The sequence below is a fragment of the Mesoplodon densirostris genome, chromosome 1 (genome assembly GCF_025265405.1).
Source record: "Mesoplodon densirostris isolate mMesDen1 chromosome 1, mMesDen1 primary haplotype, whole genome shotgun sequence".
In the NCBI taxonomy this organism is placed as follows: Eukaryota; Metazoa; Chordata; class Mammalia; order Artiodactyla; family Ziphiidae; genus Mesoplodon; species Mesoplodon densirostris.
Genome location: NC_082661.1, coordinates 211,688,208 through 211,707,974, shown reverse-complemented (window position 1 = coordinate 211,707,974; position 19,767 = coordinate 211,688,208). Strand labels below are relative to the sequence as shown.

Here is a 19,767-nt window from a genome sequence, read left to right as displayed (position 1 = left end):
TGTATGTAAGACAATTTGAAAATAATTAGAAGCATTAAGTAACAGCTGCACAAAATAGAGCATTTCATTTAGAACAGTGCTGATAGAATAAAGGTGGAAGGAAGAAAATTCTGATAGAATGTAACTGAATTTTAGGGAGGCAATAGAAGTGAAAACTGCCTCAGAAAAGTGAGAAAGATGCCTGCAGATTTAAACCTGAGTGTAAATACGTGAATTTTTCTTGGAGATGAGTAGCCACGGGAAGCAAGTGTGTTTTCGCTTTGTGCACTTAGTTGAGTCCTGTTAATGAACACCACCAGGTGATAGGCATTTTCTGAACTGAAGAAGCCTGTGTGTGGCATCTAACAAGTCAGGTTTAAGGAAAAGATGTCAGCGACTTAAGACCCAGGTCACATGACTCCGTCTGCTTGCCAGCCCTAGACGCTCTGGATCAGATTTCAACTCCAGGCAGCCCTCCCAGCCATGTGGGTTTAGCCAAATCAGAAGCAAAACCACACTTCCGAAAATGTTGGGAGCCGTTCTCTGCTCACCGTGGGGCCTCTGGATCTGGAGCTGTGTTTCACATCGGAGCATATCGACCGAATGGAATTCTAGTGTTTTGCTGTCATTTTGATGTTTTCATCCAGTCTTCATCAGATCTACTGGGTACTTCCTGCGAGATGGGAGCTGGAGCTCTCACCATCTGTGTGAGTACAGGCCGCCTCTGTCTCCGTGGACACCGCCGGGGCCCAGGAGAGGCCTCTGCCCTCCGACTTCTGAGGAGATGTCTGTGTGACTGTTTTTCCTTCCTAGGAGGTGGCGGGAGATTTGTTAACTTAAATTCCTATCTATTCAAATGGACATTAAGCAGTATTGGGGGCGGCATTCCGTATTTTTGTCCACTTTCCTTTTCCCATAAAAGGTGAAGGAAGATGCGTGCCGGGTTTATTCAGTTAAGTGAACTTGATATCCTGTAGATCACTCTTGAGCGTTTTAGACTTTCTTGTTCTGAAAGAGTTAAGTATGAGCTAAATGGCAGTTATTGGAGATACCTTGTGCCTAGATTGAGAACAAATTAAAAGAATTAAAATAACCATTAATTTATTTGCTTCCCAGACTACATAGAGCATTTTTCTATTTCATATTCTTGTTTTCATTTAGTAATTTCTAGAATTTTTATTTCAGCCTGGTTGCTAAAAGTAATGGTGAAAGAGCTAAGTGGATAATTGAGTGTGAATCCTTCTGGAAACTTCTGGTTATAATACAGTGGCAGCGGTAAATAACACTGATATAAAATCCATGGGGAAATGTGTGTATTTCTAGGGCTGAAATTCGTGAATTTCAAAAGCAGTTCTGTTGGTGCTTACATGTAATCTTTTGCAATAACTGAATATATCGTCAGTTATATAACTTACAGGATACTGTAATTAAATTTTTATCTCAATATACAGAAAATGCATAAAGAAATCTCAAGTTGGTATTGTATTACAAGGGGCATTTTTTTTTGTCCCTGGAGGTACTAAATGAGAAATATCTTATTCTGTATTATTAACTGCTCCCTAGTGTTTCATCACATTTAGATCAGATCCTATTTATTAAGTTTCAGAATGAGCTGTATTTTGTTGTAGCTATGATGGCATCCTAAAATATCTAGAAATGTCTGGGTAATTTTTGACACATAGGCCCTGAATGGCCACCAGATGGCGCATTAGCCCCACAGGTTGAATCTTCTTAGTAAAACTGCAGGGTGACTCCCTCGTTTTCAGCTCAGAACATCTCAGCATCTTGTGTGCAAGTCTTCCTGATTCTTGTCTCTTTTCTGTTCAGCCCCGATGCTTGGGTGCTTGTAGCATCCAGGTGTGCAGCTGGTGATCTTTTTATCACTCCAAAGAGTTTCCTTCAAAATCTGATTTTTCTATGTGGAAATACTGGGTTTTTATTTTACTTCAGACACAGGCGTGCATTCTCCCAGCTTTATAAAAGAAATACTTTAGAGCTGGAAATGTGTAAAGCAGCAGATTGATCTACTTGTCCTGAGATTTGCAGACATCTGATTGATTGGATCTTTACTACTTACGCTTGGCTTACATATATTGATCTCTACCTTGACTAAAAAGCAGACTAACCCATGTATGAAATTCAATCTTTTTCCTTAATTTATATCCAAAGCATGTACAAAATTGCATTTAATGTTGACATAAAAATCATACCATTTAAGGGATTATTCACTCCAATGGATGAGTCCTTCACAATCACTCTTACCCTTCGCCTTCAGCTTGGCCTTTGATTGTGCCGTGTCCCAGTTTTACTATAGGAGGAAACACATTTTTAGGAATCGTAGCATAGTATTTCTGGAAAAAGAGCTATTGAAGAACAAAACACTTTATGTTTGTGGCAGAAAAGTGAGAACTAAGTCACACATAAATGAGTGCATATGGGCTCATATGCTTTTTTTTAGTTTGGGACTTTTCTACTTAGATATATATGTAGTAACTGCTCAGTAACCTGCTATTGAAGATAGTCATTCTCCAGACAAAATAATCAAGTACCAGATGTTTGTAGAGTGTGTGTATGGGTGTGTGTGTTTATGGATTCTTGAAGTGGGACAGACAGGTTTAAAGATTTTCATTTCCTACTTCCATTGACTAACCAACTTTCTCTTCCTCATTCCTTTTGTTTTTTCTCTTTCCCAAATTGCTAGTGCTGTTAATAAAACTGTAATGGACTCACGCATTTACTTACATTACAAAGAAGAGGTAGGTTCTTTACTGTAACACACCTATTTTTCCTCAGTACATCACCCCCAGGCATAACAGAAAACTTAAACTTGCCAACTGATGTTATCTTAGTCTCTTCTCGTGGATGACTCAAGCTTACTCAGGTGAATCCTGAGTCTTTCAGATTCCCTGCCCCTCCAGCTGTTCTGTCCAAGGTGGTGTGTGGTCATTTTGAGGAGAGGTGGGCTGAGAATGGGGAGTTTGCATATTCTAGTGGATGAAGAAAGGGGAGCCTAGAGCGCTTATGTGTATGTTCTTATAGTATACTCTGAATGTTCTGCTGGGTGAGCAAGTCTGTGACTGGTAAATTTGTGGATCAGTTCTCTTGGTATTGTCGGGACCCAGCGGGCCACCTGTCCTGACTTAGCCCCAACTCTTGCTGGTGCTGGCAGCAATTCCAGGGGTATCCCAGGCTTTGTAGCCTTTGTCCCTAACTTGGGCACCTCCTGGCCTTACCCTCTGGTGCCATCAGCTACCTTACACATATCTCATAGTGTAGGCAGGTCACAGTACAGAAAGGCTCACAGACCAAATCAAGATACTCTAGTTGCAGATTTATTGAATCAGCCTCAAACACAGCATGACGCAAGGGGGAAAAAATAGGGGTAGGTTTACCTACTTAGAAGGGTATCTTTCTTGCCTTCTCGGCCATCAACCTTCCCTGATCATGGTGCATTTCTTTTTTATGTTTTTTTTGGGGGGGGGTTGAACTTACTAGGTGAGCTCTTTAAAACACAGTGAATCAGAGAGGTACTCTCCTGCTTTTTTTTTTAATTAATTAATTTTTTTATATTTATTTTTGTCTGTGTTGGGTCTTCGTTTCTGTGCGAGGGCTTTCTCTAGTTGCGGCAAGCAGGGGCCACTCTTCATCGCGGTGCGCGGGCCTCTCACTATCGTGGCCTCTCTTGTTGTGGAGCACAGGCTCCAGACGTGCAGGCTCAGTAGTTGTAGCTCACGGGCCCAGTTGCTCCGCGGCATGTGAGATCTTCCCGGACCAGTGCTCGAACCTGTGTCCCCTGCATTGGCAGGCGGCTTCTCAATCACTGCACCACCAGGGAAGCCCCATGGTGCATTTCTGAAGACCAGTATTGAGCATGAGCTGGCTCAGCTGATGGAATGCAGCTGGAGCCAACATAGCTTGCTCTATCATCAGGGGCAAGTGTGCCTAGGTATAATTGTAGCTTGCTAAGACACTACTGAACAGCTATGGATTTTTATGTGCATATCTCAGGCAGAGAGCACATGGGGCCAGAATGGGTACAATCAATGGGTGACCCATTCAAGACATGAATATTTGGTGTCTCATAAATGTTGGGTGCTTAACTTGGTTCTTCGATCTCTTTTTTTTTTTTTTTTTTTTTGCGGTATGTGGGCCTCTCACTGTTGTGGCCTCTCCCGTTGCGGAGCACAGGCTCCGGACGCACAGACTCAGCGGCCATGGCTCACGGGCCCAGCCGCTCCGCGGCATGTGGGATCCTCCCGGACCGGGGCACGAACCCGTGTCTCCTGCATCGGCAGGCGGACTCTCAACCACTGTGCCACCAGGGAAGCCCCCATCTCTTCTTAATTATCTTTCATCTCTTCTTAATTATCTCTGTTGAATGTATCTACCAAGCTATCCTATATCCTTACATGTTGTCAATACTTAGTTGTATCTGTTCTCCTTATTGTTTCTCTTGTTATCAATTTAACTGAACCAAACTTTCTTTAATACAACAAACAATATGTAAGGTCAAGTTTCAAGGCCATCACAATTATCCTCTTTGTAGTTTCTAGTTTGATTTTTGGTACCAGCTTCCTCCCACAAAGGCTATATTTAGGTTTCTTAAATGTCATGATGAATTTCTTAATTTTTTTAAATCCGTTTTTTATTGGGGTTTTAGAAAAACATGGGCCTTGTTTGGAGCTTGGAATACCTGAGCTTAAATCCTGGTTATGTTATATACTACACTCTGATCTTAGACATTATTGAGCAGTGTGCTGTCTTGATAGTAGATTTTAGGGAGTATTTGACCATCTGTTCAACTTCTTGCCATAATTTGTCTATCTGCCTTCTAGTAGGCAATAGTTCTGACAGAAGGGGTCATATCTTATTTGCATTACTTGCTTCTTGCTCAGGACTAGGCAATAGTAGTTGTTCAATAAATGTTTGTGCAGAACAGATCAGCCATACCCTAGGTTTTGCAGTTTCACCTGCTTGTATTTTATTTTTAAAAGGTTTTTTGAAGACCCTCAAGAATCTAAAGGTATGTCTGCAAAGGCATTCTATTTTTTTGATGGTGCTTTTTGTGAAAATGGCACAATTTTCCATTTAGCAAAAATTAGCAGGATAATTATAAATATTTTCTACTTTTAATCATTTAAGTTTCCAACCGAATAGCACAGGAATTCTTACTATAAAATTGCATATAGTCAAAAGACTCTGCACATCCATTCCATCTAAGCTGATGTTTAGTCTGGTCAGTGCATAGCTTTCCCTCAGGTGGGCATGTAATCTGCATGGATGAAGGTAATTAACGTTGGATGTCCCAACAGACAAATCCTGAAATCTCAGTAGCTCAAGGAGACAAAAATTAATTTGTACATTACTCAGAGTCTGATGCAGGTTATCAGAATCTCTCTTCCATATGGTGGCTCTGGTATCCAGGCTTCCTCCATTCTGTGATCTATTTGCTAGTTTAACATATTACCGTGTATCCCCTAGGTTACATCAGGGAAAGAAAGAAATGTAGGAGGCACACATGCTATTATCTGTCTCATTCTGGAAGTGACTCATTTCTCTGGTTCATTGGTTTGAACTAGTCACGTGATCCCACATAAATGCAAAGGTAGCCAGGAAGTGTGTAAACAAACACTCTCTCTGGCCATAACCTAACTTGCTCAAATCAAACAAAGAGAAGGACATATGTTCCACGATTACAGTAGCAGTCTGTCTCCCACTCCCCTACTGAATGTAAACAAGGAATTAAATACCCCAGATGCTGCTGGCAGGCATCTAATCTATGGATCGAGAGGGAAGGCAGCCTAAAGATCTGCCTTTAGTGCATTGATCAATAAGTGGCAAAATAGTGGTGACATCGACGAGCCATTGCATCTACCAACTTAGTCTTCCATTCCCCTGAACTCCTTTGTATTATTATAATGTGTTAATAAATGTCCTTTATTATTTTAGCTAGTTTGAGCTGAAATTTCAATTACTTGCAGTCCAAAACATCTTAACCAATATACTGCATCACGCAATGGCTTACTGTTCTGTGGTTTGGGGAAGCTTGTCATGCATTAGAATGAGGCAGGATGTGAAGGCAGGAGGCATGGCTTTGAGTCTTGGGTCAGCCAGTTCCTGGCTCTGTGACCTTGGGCAAGATGTTTAACCTCTAACTTCCTCATCTATCAAATGGGGACAATAGCAGCCTAAATTGCTTGAGATTGTTGTGAGAATCAAATCAAACACTAATGTGAAAATACATTGTAAACTATAAAGCATCATAAAACACTACCTTTGTTATATGACGCACTACTTGCCTTAAGGTGGTTTCCTTAATACTATAATTATCTGTTTTAAATTAAAAAAAGGAACTCTAATCTGAATAGAATGTTTATATTATTGGACCAAATTTTAAACATGATTAAGCATTTCATTTTGCCTTGTTTTCTTTTACAGTAAACCAATGATGAGGTATTAGAAGACTAGATTAATAGTCAAAGTCATGTCTATCTTCTTCACATTTGAATTGTGTTGCAAGAAGAATTTTCATCTTTGCCATAGAGAATTCAAAAATCAAACAAATCGTCCATAACAAAGTAATAGATGAGTGTTTAGATGCTGAGTTGGGGGTAAAGTCACTTGTATCTAGGTTACTTATTCTAGGGTTCATTTCTTTTGAAGCATGGTTGGTTGTGTGGATGGGTTTAATGTTAATTCCTGTACGGAAGATTTTGAGGAAGTTTTAGTGACAGTGCTGGGAAGTGCAAACTAGCATGAAGTAGCATATAAAGTGAAAGAATGAGGCAACTGAGTAGGGAAGACCATGCTAAAATGATAAGTTAGATTAATTCTGATCCATATCTTAAAGCTGACTTAGGGAAACTAAATTTCAAAGACGTAGAAGAAGCTTGCGTCCAGTAGTTTGTGAAACAGAGACCATAAGAAAGCATATTTGAGCTGTTCTCTGTAACCACGAATTAGCAATGGTTTATGAAGAGGTACTGCAGCAAGTCATAGCATAATTAAGTTTATATGTTATATAACTATATAAATAACAGGCAGTTCGGAGATTTTTAAAAATTTATCATTCAAAATGAGTGGTTTATGGGAAAATAATCTATATGATATTATTTTATGACAGCTCTAAATTATTATAGCTACTCCTTTAAGACTAAGTTTGGAGAATTTAGCATATCAGATAGTAAAATGACAGGAATTAAAACAGTTTAATAATGGCTAGCTACTTGAAGGAAAATAATTGCTGGATTTCTTCCTAACTCTTTAAAACTAGAGATGGATCAAAGATATAAATATCAAAGTAAAATCATAAAAATACTAGAAGAACACGTGTGAATTTAAAAATTAATTTTGGATCAAGGAATGTGTTTCAAAGGAGACCCAAGCTGCAGGCCCTAAAGAAAAAGATGGGTAGAGTTTTCTGACAACCAAAATGTCTGCACAACCACAAGTATCCTAAACAAATTAAAATGCCAAAAGAAAACTAGGACAGATATTTACAACACACATGACTAAACAAGATTAATTTTTTTAATATACAAAAAAATTCCTATAAATCAGTAAGAAAAACTACCCAATTAAAATTAGGCAAAGCTTATGAATAGAAGGTTCACACACAAATAAGAAACGTAAGTGCTAATACACAAAATTGCTCAATCTCATCCATAGTTAATTTTGGCAAAATATAAAATTTTTTCAAGCTCAGGGATGATAGAATGGGAAACAGGCACTCTCACGTGCTATCAATCAAGCTGTAAACCACGAAGCATTTTTGTAGGGCAACGTGGTAATATGTATCAAAATTTATAATTTATATAGTAACAAGTAAAATGAAAATTTATTTCACTTTCATATATAAGTCTAGTGTCAAGAGACTACTCACTTAACTCTTGGAATTAGCGTAAAAAATGTATGATTTATAAACCTGTTGATCTAGCAATCTCACCTCTAGGAACTTATCTTACAGGTGTGTGTACAATTACGTAGAAATGTTTGCAAGAATGCTTATTGCTGAAATATTTGTAATATCAAGAACTGTAAATAACCTAAACATTAGTAAATAAGATTGGTTAAGTCAATTATAGTGTCTTTATAATGTAATATTAACAGTTATATGTGCTAATATAGAAAGACCTCCGAAATAGATTAAGTAGCAAAAGCAAGTGTAAGTATACAAATAGTTACATTTGCCTTTTTCAAAAGAGTATGCATATATATGCTTAATTATGCATACAAAATTTCTGCAAGAAAATAGAAGAACTGTTGGAGCTGGGATAAGAAGACTTTTCAGTTTAAACTCCTGTATGTTGTTTGGGTTTTGATCAAGTGCATGTGTTACTTTTATTACATTTAAATTATTGAAAATAAAAGCTGCTCAAAGAGTAGGGAATGGTAGCTCTGTCTGGAAGAAACAGATTGGTTTATAATCATAAAGGCAATGAATATTAAATTTGAATGTACAGTACTTTTACAGATATATATTGAAATATATAAATTACTTGAGAAATTGTCTAATATATGAAAGGAAGTATACTTTCCCTGTAAATTTCATAAAGCAGACCTAGAGCTGGGTAGAAGGTAATGATGCAGTGTCAAACCAGTAGAAAGAAGCATCTAAAGATTCTGTGTCTAAAAATTGAGCTGGTTGCCTTATGAGGTGGTCAGTGCCCCATCACTAAAAGTAAGAAAAGGAAAGCTGAGTGGTCATGGGTCGACTAGTCATAGGCGTTCCACGATGGAATTAGAATTAATGAGGTGAGATACCCTAGAAGTGTTCTAGGATTCTGTGAGCCAGAATTTGTCCCAGAGTTTGTAGTTCTCAGCCAATTATACGTTTTCATTTGTTAGGCTGTTGGGAATTTAACATAAACACGCCCCTCCCCCCAACCTCCCTTCATTAGGGCCTCCTGGATGATTAGCCTAAGCTGAAGGCAAGATTCCATGATCTTAAGAATACAAAACTAGGTCCCTAGGGATGGGGTGAGGGTAACTAACGTTTGAATTAGTCTCATTAGCTGTAAAAACAGATTTTCCAAATGAAGGAATTAGAGAGTATTACTACAGCCTTGCTAAATTTTTACTCCATTTCACTGTATGAAAAATGTATGTCACTTAAAATTATACAGTGGAACTCAGTCAAATAGTGTTCATTCTAGGAAAAGTGTAGAGAGTAGAAAAGGTATGCTGGAAGTAAAACAGTTCAAAGAGAATTTTGATATAAAATTGTCTTAGCAATTAATTTACTTTTGGTCTTAATTTCCAGCAATTCTTTTAATACTGAAGAAACTAGTTTTAGTCAAAATGTATAAATAAATCATCTCGTAGAAATGTTTATTTCTGTGGTTTACACTGTAAGTAAATCACGTCAGCCTGCAAGTACTTACACGCAGCATTAGTTTTAAGCACATTTGGCTTTTCTGAAGCTATACATTTTAGAATCTTTTGTTTTAACACTCTGGTTCTGCTGACTGTATTAGGTCATTGACCTTAAATGAGTCTTTCTAACTTAAAAAACGTCCTTCTGTTTCTGACTTCACATTTTGCTAAACTTGTTGAGAACCAATGGCCTTTCCAAGAGTATTTTTCACATTTGATGACAACCTCTCTTCCATTTAAATCCTCCTTGACTCTATTGAGACTGCCGGCAATGATGAACAGAAGGCTCAACGTTAGTGGCATTAAGAGCTTGTTCCCCTTTTCCCAAAATAACCAAGGGATTCTAAGCACACAGATGTTTCTGTGCTTTCAGGTTTTTATACATTGGTATAGCCCCAGTCACTTAATAGTGAGCCACCCCAGAATTTACCTATTGCATCTAGAATTATTGAAGATGGATAAAGTGTGTAGTTGTAATGAAGAATGTGGAATGTTTCTAAAAGCAAATTAATATTCAGTGTATTCTTTCTACTCACAGTCTGGCAGGAAATTACCAAACACTAGTTGACTTTCGGTTTTTTTAAACCAGTCTTTGAGATGTAATTTACATACCATAAAATACTCATTGAAAATGTACAATATAATTTTTAGTAAATTTACCAATTGCGCAAACAGCACTACAGTGTAGTTCTAGAACATTCTGTCACTTCAGTAAGATCCCTTGTGCCCATTTACAGTTAGTTCCCAGTTGCACCACCAACCCCAACCATAAACAACCACAAATTTACTTTATATTTCTATACATTTGCCTTTTTTTTTGGACTTTTGATATAAGTGGACTCATACAATATATGCTCTATGGCGACTGGCTTCTTTACTAGCATAATATTTTTGAGGTTCATCAAAAATATGTGTCAGCTTTCATTCCTTTTTATTATAACAGAATAACATTATTTTATATGCTATATCACATTTTGTTGATCCATTCACTAGTTGATGGACATTTGGTTGGTTTTCAATTTTGACTATTGTGAATAATGCTGCTATGAACATTCATATCCAAGTCTTTGTGTGAACTTGTATTTTCATTTCTCTTAGGTAGGTACCTAGGAGTGGAATTGCTGGATCATAGGGTAAATTTATGTTTAACATTTTTAAAAACTGCCAAACTGTTGTCCAAAATGATTGCACCACTTTATACCCCCATTATCAATGTATGAGAGTTCCAGGTTCTCCATATCCTTGCCAGCAGATGGTCTTGTCAGACCGTTTTTTTTTTTGTTTTTTTGTTTTTAACTGTAGCCCATCTAGTGAATTTGTAGTGCTATCTCAGTTTCTGAAAGACTAATGATGTTGGGCTTATTTTCATATGCATATTATCCATTTGTATATCATCTTTGGTTAAATGGTCATATCTTTTGCCCATTTCTTTATTGAGTTGTTTGTTCTTATTGAGTTGTAGGGGTTCTTTTTATATATTCTGGATGTAAGTTCATTTTCAGATACACGAACTGCTGGGTGTGGGGTTTTGTCCTGTCTTCTAAATCAGTCCAGCCAAAACCCAAGCTGCTGTTTTTCAGGGCTCTACCAGCCCAGCCTGGAGGGCGGAGGGATTGGAAGCAGGCCCAGGCAGCGTGCCACAAACTCACACGATTCTCAACTAAACTTCATAAGTTTTTCATCAATAAGTGTTTCTCAATGTTTTTTGCCTTCAGTCAGTTTCCAAAGCTCTGGAATGGTCGTTTTGACAATTTTGTCCAATCTCTGTATTGTTTTTTAAGGAGAGGATTTGCAGACCTTTTATTCTACATCACTGGAAGTCAGCAGTAGTTCTTTTATATAGAGAATGTAGCTTTTTATAATAACCTTTTAATTTTTCTTGGTATAATAGTGATATATGTCTAACATATAAAATTATGAAATGCAAATAAGAGGAGAAAATAAGAATCATCTAAGATTCCATAACCCAGAAACATGCACTATATTTGCTTATGTCCTATAGTTCTTTCTATGAGCATATAAAGTTAAAAAAAGAGATTATACTTGACCTTAATTTCATAACATTCTTTTTTTCCCAATTAACAGTATATTGTGACTATCTTGAGTTTCCATTTGCATAAGACACAAGTCATGCACACTGTTACCTCCCCTTCTCCCCTGTTTGGAGACCTGGCTAGAGGGAGGATGAGTACAGCGTTTCTTGGGCATTGCCAAATTGCCCTCCAGCTATGAACCACTTTACATTCCACCTCTTTTCTTCTTACCAACATTTTCTTTTAAGGAAAATTTCCATGAATAGAAGGGATGACAAATGGTATCACATTATTGTTTTTGCCTATCTTTGATTACTAGGAATTTCACCACCTTCTGAGAAGATCTATTCCATCTTTAGCAGTGACCATTATTTCTTGTTTATTTATATGTCTTAAAATCTGTCTCCAAATAAATACCATTCACTTTCTGGTTTTGTCCTCTGAATCACATGGCAGCTTTTCTAAAATCTGGAAATGCTTTAACCCAAGTCTTCTCTTTTGAGTGTAATTGTTCCAGGTTCTTCATTGCATCCTCACATAACATGGTTATACTTTAAAATCTTTACTTTACTTTATTTTTACTTAATTCAAAATGTTAATTTAAGAAAATTTCTTTGCCAGTCTTTTCATCAGAGTCTCCTCAGTCATCTATTAATTGGTTAAAATGTGTGCACTGGTAGTTTTCTCAAGGAAGATTCATGTGTACAGTATTCTCTTAGCCTATTATTCAAACGGTAGTTTTTATAGTTGGAGGACAGCTTGATTGGTTATTAAGTTTGGCTCATGTTTTCTTAACTATCTTGTAAGCCTTATTCCATTGTCTTCCTATGTTAAATACTGCAGTCAGTAAATTTGAGGCCACTCATGTTTTCTTTCCTCATTATGACATACTTTTTGCCTGGCTGCCCAAAGGATTATTAGTGTATTGTTAGTCTAATCATTTCCTTAGAATGTATCTTTGTGTAGACTGTTCTGGGTATGTTGTGCCATTTCAACTTGTAGATTCAAGGCTTCTATTTAAAGAAAGTTTTTGTGAATTACATCTTTACATATTCTACTTCACTGAATATTCTACTCCAAGATATTATTTGGTTTTCTTCTTTGAAGACTTCAATAACACATATATTGGAGCTCACTTAACTGCTTTGTGTAGCTATCACCTCCTTGTGATTTTTAAAAATGTTTGAGTGTGTCTATTTTTCTCATTTATGTCTTCCATGTCCCTTACTGGGCTGTCCATGGTTTCTGTTCTCCCTTGTGCTCATCAGAATTTAGTCTTCACTTCTGAAAATTTTCTGTCTTTTCCTTTCCTTCCATTGCTGATTTCTGCCAGTCTCCATTTCACTTTCTCCTTTTGACCGATTATCTCTTCCCTATATTTCTGTATTTCTGCTTTGTGGTATCCTTTCATCATTGTGATCAATTCATTAACTTTTTAAAAAGTTGTGGTAAAATATATGTAACAAAATATGTACCATTGTAACTACTTTTAGGCTTACAATTTAGTGGCATTTGTACATTCACGGTGCTGTGTGACCATTACCATTATCCATTCCCAGAAGTTTTTCCTCATCTCCAACTCTGTACCCATTAAAAAATAACTCCCCATTCCCCCTTCCCTCCAGCCCCCGGAACCACTGTTCTGCCTTCTGTCTCTATGAGTTTGCCTATTCTAGGTATCTCATATAAATAGAATCATACAATTTTGGGGGTTTTTGTGTATCTGGCTTATTTTACTTTGCATAATAGTTTCAAGGTTCATCTGTGTTATTTCATGTTACGAGAATTTCATTCCTTTATGAGAAGGAGTAGTATTATGTTGTATATGTATACCACATTTTGTTTATTCATCTCTTGATGGGCACCTGGGTTGTTTCTACTTTTTGACTGCTGTGAATAAAGCTGCTATGAACATTGGTGTACAGATACCTTTTTTAGTTCCTGATTTTAGGGTACATACTCAGAAGTGTAATTGATGGATCATATGGTAATTCTATTTTTAAACTTTTTGAGGAACCACCTGTTTGCCATAGTGCTGTATCATTTTACATCATCACCAGCAATGCATAAGGGTTCCAATTTTTCCACATCCTATCCAGCACTTTCTGATTTTTTTATAATAGCTATCTTAATGGGTGTGAAGTGTATCTAACTGTGGTTCTGATTTGCATATCCTTAATGACTAGTGAAATTGAGCATCTTTTTGTATGCTTATTAGCCATTTGTATATCTTCTTTGGAGAAGTGTCTATTCATTTTTGAAATGGGTTTTGTTGTTGTAGTTATTGAGTTGTAGGAGTTCTTAAACATATTCTGGATATTAAACCTATATCAGATATATGACTTGCAAATACTTTCTCCTATTCTATGGATTGTCTTTTCACTCTGTTGATAATCTCTTTTGATGCACAAACGTTTTTCATTTTAATGAAATACAGTTTATCTTTGTCATTGTGGCATGTGTTTTTGGTATCATTTCCTTCTTAACTTTTGTTAGTTATTCTTGTTAGGTTAAGTTACAGTTTTCATTTGTTTCTTGGCAGCATTTTTCTAATGAGTTATTTCAAGAAAGTCGTGGTGCTCTTTTATACTTAAAAAAAAATACTGTCTCTGTCTAGTTGCTGTCTGTGTTCCTTTTTTCTTACTCACATTTCAATGAAATGGCTTTTTGTGGTATCGGTATCAAGAGGTTCCTGTGAGGTATAGTGATGAGGGGCCAAGGTAGCTTTTCAAGTTTTACAGCCCTGGAACTCCCTGCTCTGTTGCTACCAAAGGACTGTTCTCTTAAGTGTGGCCCTTCTGGTTGCCCATCTCTCCTTCTTCTCTCAGAAGCTCACCCGGGTCAGGAATGCTCTTCTGCCTTTTCTTCAAAAACTTGCCCTCCCAGGTCATGAACTCACTATTAGGTGGTGAATTTTTCTGGTGCTTCCTGACATCTGCCTCTTGGGGTCCCTTGTAGGTACTTTTTGTACCTTCTTCCTCTTCTTCCTCTAAGCAGTTGAGCCCTGTTCAGCTCCCTGTCAAAGTGTGCTCTATCTTTAAAGTAACAAATATTTGTAGGAGATTTTAAAGAACACCCACTGCTGGGCTCCTACTCACCCTTTCCAGATCCCTCATAGCGCTGTTGTGACGTCTGCCGTAAGTGTCCTGCCCCGTCTTTACCTTTAGCAGCCATAATACACAAATTGGAGTTCATAGCTTTTCTGTCTTCTGTTGATTGACTTTTATCTTCTTAATCTGTGTGGTTTCAAAAAGAAAGGTGAGGGCTTCCCTGGTGGCACAGTGGTTGGGGGTCCGCCTGCCGATGCAGGGGACACGGGTTCGTGCCCCGGTCCGGGAAGATCCCACATGCCATGGAGCAGCTGGGCCCGTGAGCCATGGCCGCTGAGCCCGCACGTCCGGAGCCTGTGCTCCGCAACGGGAGAGGCCACAACAGTGAGAGGCCCGCGTACTGCAAAAAAAAAAAAAAAAAAAAAAAAGATAAAATTCACAAGATTTTCATTGGATTTGTTTTTTTTTTTTTTTTGCGGTATGCGGGCCTCTCACTGTTGTGGCCTCCCCCGCTGCGGAGCACAGGCTCCGGACGCGCAGGCTCAGTGGCCATGGCTCACGGGCCCAGCCGCTCCGCGGCATATGGGATCCTCCCAGACCGGGGCACGAACCCGTATACCCTGCATTGGCAGGCGGACTCTCAACCACTTGCGCCACCAGGGAGGCCCTGGATTTGTTTTTAATACTTTCTTTAACATTTCAATAATACCAGGTAACATAAGGACTCTTTAATAAATGTTTTCTCATCTAAGTGGTGGAAATTAGTTGAAATTATTTGTGAGATATTCAGTGATCTGAGATATTTTAAGTATATGTTTATTTGGATAGAGAAATCGGTTCTGCTTTTACGTCTTAATTAAACCTAACTTTTCTATGCATGTCTAAAGATCCTTAGATCTTAACTTTTCAGATCATAGACCCCTTAGAATATGTTTTCTCAGAGTGAATCAGCTATACATATACATATATCCCCATATCTCCTCCCTCTTGCCTCTCCCTCCCACCCTCCCTATCCGACCCCTCTAGGTGGTCACAAAGCACCGAGCTGATCTCATTGTGCTATGCGGCTGCTTCCCACTAGCTATCTATTATACATTTGGTAGTGTGTATATGTCCATGCCACTCTCTCACTTCGTCCCAGCTTACCCGTCCCCCTCCCCCTGTCCTCAAGTCCATTCTCTACATCTGCATCTTTATTACTGTCTTGCCCCGAGGTTCTTCAGAACCTTTTTTTTTTTTTTTGATTCCATATGTACGTGTTAGCATACAGTATTTATTTTTCTCTTTCTGCCTTACTTCACTCTGACTCTAGGTCCATCCACCTCACTACAAATAACTCAATTTCATTTCTTTTTATGGCTAAGTAATATTCCATTGTATATATGAGCCACATCTTCTTTATCCATTCATCTGTCGATGGACACTTAGGTTGCTTCCATGTCCTGGCTATTGTAAATAGAGCTTCAGTGAACATTGTGGTATGTTTCATGTACTTTTAAGGACTCATGATCCTTGGATTTCAGGTTAAGAAACATTGTTTAGATCTACAATACACATTGATAATATATGCTCTAAAGCATAACTAGTAAGGATAACTAATAAGAAATCCAGAAAATTCTTTGGGCTTTTAAAATTAATGAGCTAGATTTGGAAAAATTGATTTATAGAAAGTTTCTGATTTTCTTGACTTAACAATACATTTAGTAAATACTTGTTGACGTTCTAACAGAGCATTATTTGAAACTGTGATTTTTTTTATCTCATGTAAAAGAAGCCCATAGATAGGTATTCCAGGTGGATTCTGTGATGTCATCATGATGCAAGTCTCTTTCTTTTTTTTTTTCTATTTTACTGTCCTTAGAGCTTAGCTTCTAGCTTCTGGGTTGCTGTGTAGTCACAGGATGGCTATCAGGCATTGCAGCTGTGATCTAAGCAGAAAACAGGGGTATAGGAAAAAGACTGAGTTGGCCTCACTTTAAAGGAGTCTTTCTGGTGGTCCTGTTAACAACTTCTGTTTATATCTCATTGGCCAAACTTAGATATGTGATCATCCATATCTACAAGGATATGCTGCTTACAGAGAAGATGGGGTATATTTTTACTGGGCAGTTTGCTCCCCACCCTCTCCAACAAAAATCAGAGTTCTGTCAAGAGAGAAGAGAGAAATTACCCATCAATAGGCAACTGTAAGCTCTGTCACAGTGTCCTTTTAAAGAATTGGTTACCACAGAGAAATTCTTATTCAGTGTTTTTCAGTATTGACTGTCTTCTGGTTGTTTAGTAGATGCTTTTACATATCTTCTACGTTATCTTATTAAACTCTCATAACACTTTAAAGTAGGTAGTGTTATTGTAGCTCAACAGATGAGGATCCAGTGTTGTTGTAGATGAAAACTTGTATAAGGTCAGCAGGCTGAATGTGAGGGGGATCTGGCTGCAGTATTGTCCTCCTGGTGATACATAAGCTTGACTTAGCTCTTGTGGCTGGACAGAGAGCATGGGTCATCCTTCTTTAGGGGTGCATTTGCCCCCCTCCTAAGCTCACACTCGTCCAAAGAGGCTGACATTCCCAGGGAAAATGCCCAGTGGCAAAACCGTGATTTAAACCCAGGTACCCTAATTTCCGACAGAGTGCTTTCCCAGTGATGCAACCCTATCCAAGCTAATAGGATTGTCCACATCTCTGTGTAAGAATATCCCCACAGTTGTTATTGTTAATTTTTAAATTGCAATTTGAAGAGAACATATTCCTTTCCCTCCTTATTCTGCTATCAAAAACTGGTATTACTCTTTCTTAGGCATGGAATCTCTTTGAGAGGTCTCTATTTTTTCCCCCAATTTTTTATTTTATTACTTTATTAAAGTATAGTTAATTTACAATATTGCATTAGATTCAGATGTATAGCATAGTGATTCAGTTTTCTTTTTGCAGATTATATTCCATTATAGGTTATTACAAGATATTGAATATAATTCCCTGTGCTATACAGTAAATCCCTGTTCCTTATCTATATTAAGTATAGTAGTTGTATCTGTTAATCCCGTACTCCTAATTTGTTCCCCCCCATGCTCCCTCTCCCCTTTGGTAACCATAAGTTTGTTCTCTGTGTCTGAGTCTGTTTCTATTTTGTAAATAAGTTCACTTGTATCATTTTTTTAGATTCCATTTATAAATGTTATCACACAATATTTATATTTCTCTGACTTCTTAGTATGTTAATCTTTAGGCCATCCATGTTGCTGCAAATGACAATATTTCATTCTTTCTGTAGCTGAGTAATATTCCATGGTGTGTATATATACCACATCTTTATGTATTCATCTGTTGATGGACAATTAGGTTGCCTCCATGTCTTGGCTATTGTAAATAGTGCTGCTGTGACCATTGGAGTGCATGTATCTTTTCAAATTAGAGTTTTCATCTTTTCCGGATATATGCCCAGGAGTGGGCTTGCTGGATCATGTGGTAACTCTATTTTTAATTTTTTTTTTTTTTTTTTTTTTTTTTTTCGGTATGCGGGCCTCTCACTGTTGTGGCCTCCCCCGTTGCGGAGCACAGGCTCCGGACGCGCAGGCTCCGGACGCGCAGGCTCAGCGGCCATGGCTCACGGGCCCAGCCGCTCCGCGGCATATGGGATCCTCCCAGACCGGGGCACGAACCCGTATCCCCTGCATCGGCAGGCGGACTCTCAACCACTTGCGCCACCAGGGAGGCCCTATTTTTAATTTTTTAAGAAACCTCCACACTGTTCTCCATAATGACTACAACAATTTATTTTCCCACCAACAATGTGGAAGGGTTTCCTTTTTTCCACACCCTCTCCAGCATTTATTATTTGTAGACTTTTTGATGATGGCCATTCTAACTGGTGTGAGGTGATACCTTATTGTAGTTTAGATGTGCATTTCTCTAATAATTAGCAATGTGGAACATCTTTTCATGTGCCTGTTGGCCATCTGTATGTCGTCTTTGGAGAAGTGTCTTTTTAGGTCTTCTGCCCATTTGATTGGATTTTTTTTTGATATTGAGCTGTATGAGCTGTTTGTATATTTTGGAAATTAAGCCCTTGTTGTTAATGTTTACAGATATTTTCTCACATTCTGTGGGTTGTCTTTTTGTTCATGGTTTCCATGGCTGTGCAAAACCTTTTAAGTTTAATAAGGTCACTCTCGTTTATTTTTGCTTTTGTTTCTTTTGCCTTGGGAAACTGATCTAAAAAAGTATTTCTGCGATTAATGTCAGAGAACATTTTGCCTATGTTCTCTTCTAGGAGTTTTATGGTGTCATGTCTTAAGTCTTTAAGCCATTTTGAATTGATTTTTGTGTATGGCATGAGGGAACATTCTAGCTTCATTGATTTACATGAGGCTATCCAGCTTTTCCAACACCACTTGCTGAAGAGACTATCTTCTGATGTTTCACTGTTAGTGTAATGAAACACAACAGATTTCTGTATATTAATCTTATATCCTACTACCTTGCTGCATTATTAGTTCTAATAGTTTTTATATGGAGACTTTAGGGTTCTCAATATAGAGTATCATGTCATCTGCAAATAGTGAATTTTATCCCTTCCCTTAGAATTTGGATACCTTTAATTTCTTTTTCTTGTCTGATTGCTGTGGCTAAGATTTCAAATGATATGTTGAATGGAAATGGCAAGAGTAGGCATCCTTGTCTTTTTCCTGAATTTAGTGGGAAGGCTTTCAGCTTTCCACCCTTGAGTATTAGGATTGGCTGTGGGTTTGTCATAAATGGCCTTTATTATGTTGAGATGTTCCCTCTGACAACTACTTGAATGTGAGATTTTATCATGAATGGGTGTTGAAATTTGCCAGATGCTTTTCCTGTGTCTGTTGAGATGATCATGTGATTTTTGTCTTTCTTTTGTTAATGTGGTGTATCACCTTGATTTGTGTATGTTGAACCATCCTTGTGACCCTGGTATGAATCCAACTTGATCATGATGTATGATCCTTTATTGTTGGATTCAGTTTGCTAATATTTTGTTGAGGATATTTGCATCTGTATTCATCAAAGATGCTGGCCTATAATTTTCTTTTTTTATAGTGACTTTGTCTGGTTTTGGTATCAGGGTATTCATTTCTTCTTTTTTGTTTTTCCTTTTGTGATTTGGTGATTTTCTTTTGTAGTATGCTTGAGTTCCTTTCTTTTTGGTTTTTGTGAATCTCTTGTATGTTTTTGACTTGTGGTGACCATGGAGTTCAAGCCTGTTGACCCATAACTATATCTACTTGCTTTAAACTGATAGTCATACAGAATCAAACACATTCTAAGAGATCTATATTATTATACTTTCCTCCCCCCT

General features: G+C 37.8%; 1 protein-coding gene across 7 annotated transcripts in view; it reads left to right on the top strand.

The window, feature by feature from the left end:
- Window positions 1-459: 459 nt before the first annotated feature.
- Window positions 460-19,767, top strand: part of FAM13A (family with sequence similarity 13 member A) — a 332,218-nt gene continuing 312,910 nt past the window's right edge. For all 7 annotated transcript variants that reach the window (XR_009533983.1, XR_009533982.1, XM_060115146.1 and 4 more), the window contains exon 1: window positions 460-686. Coding sequence is in view for 5 of the 7 variants with exons in the window: in XM_060115146.1 (XP_059971129.1) it covers window positions 660-686 (27 nt within the window). In the remaining 2 variants the exon portion in view is untranslated. The remainder of the gene's footprint in view (window positions 687-19,767) is intronic.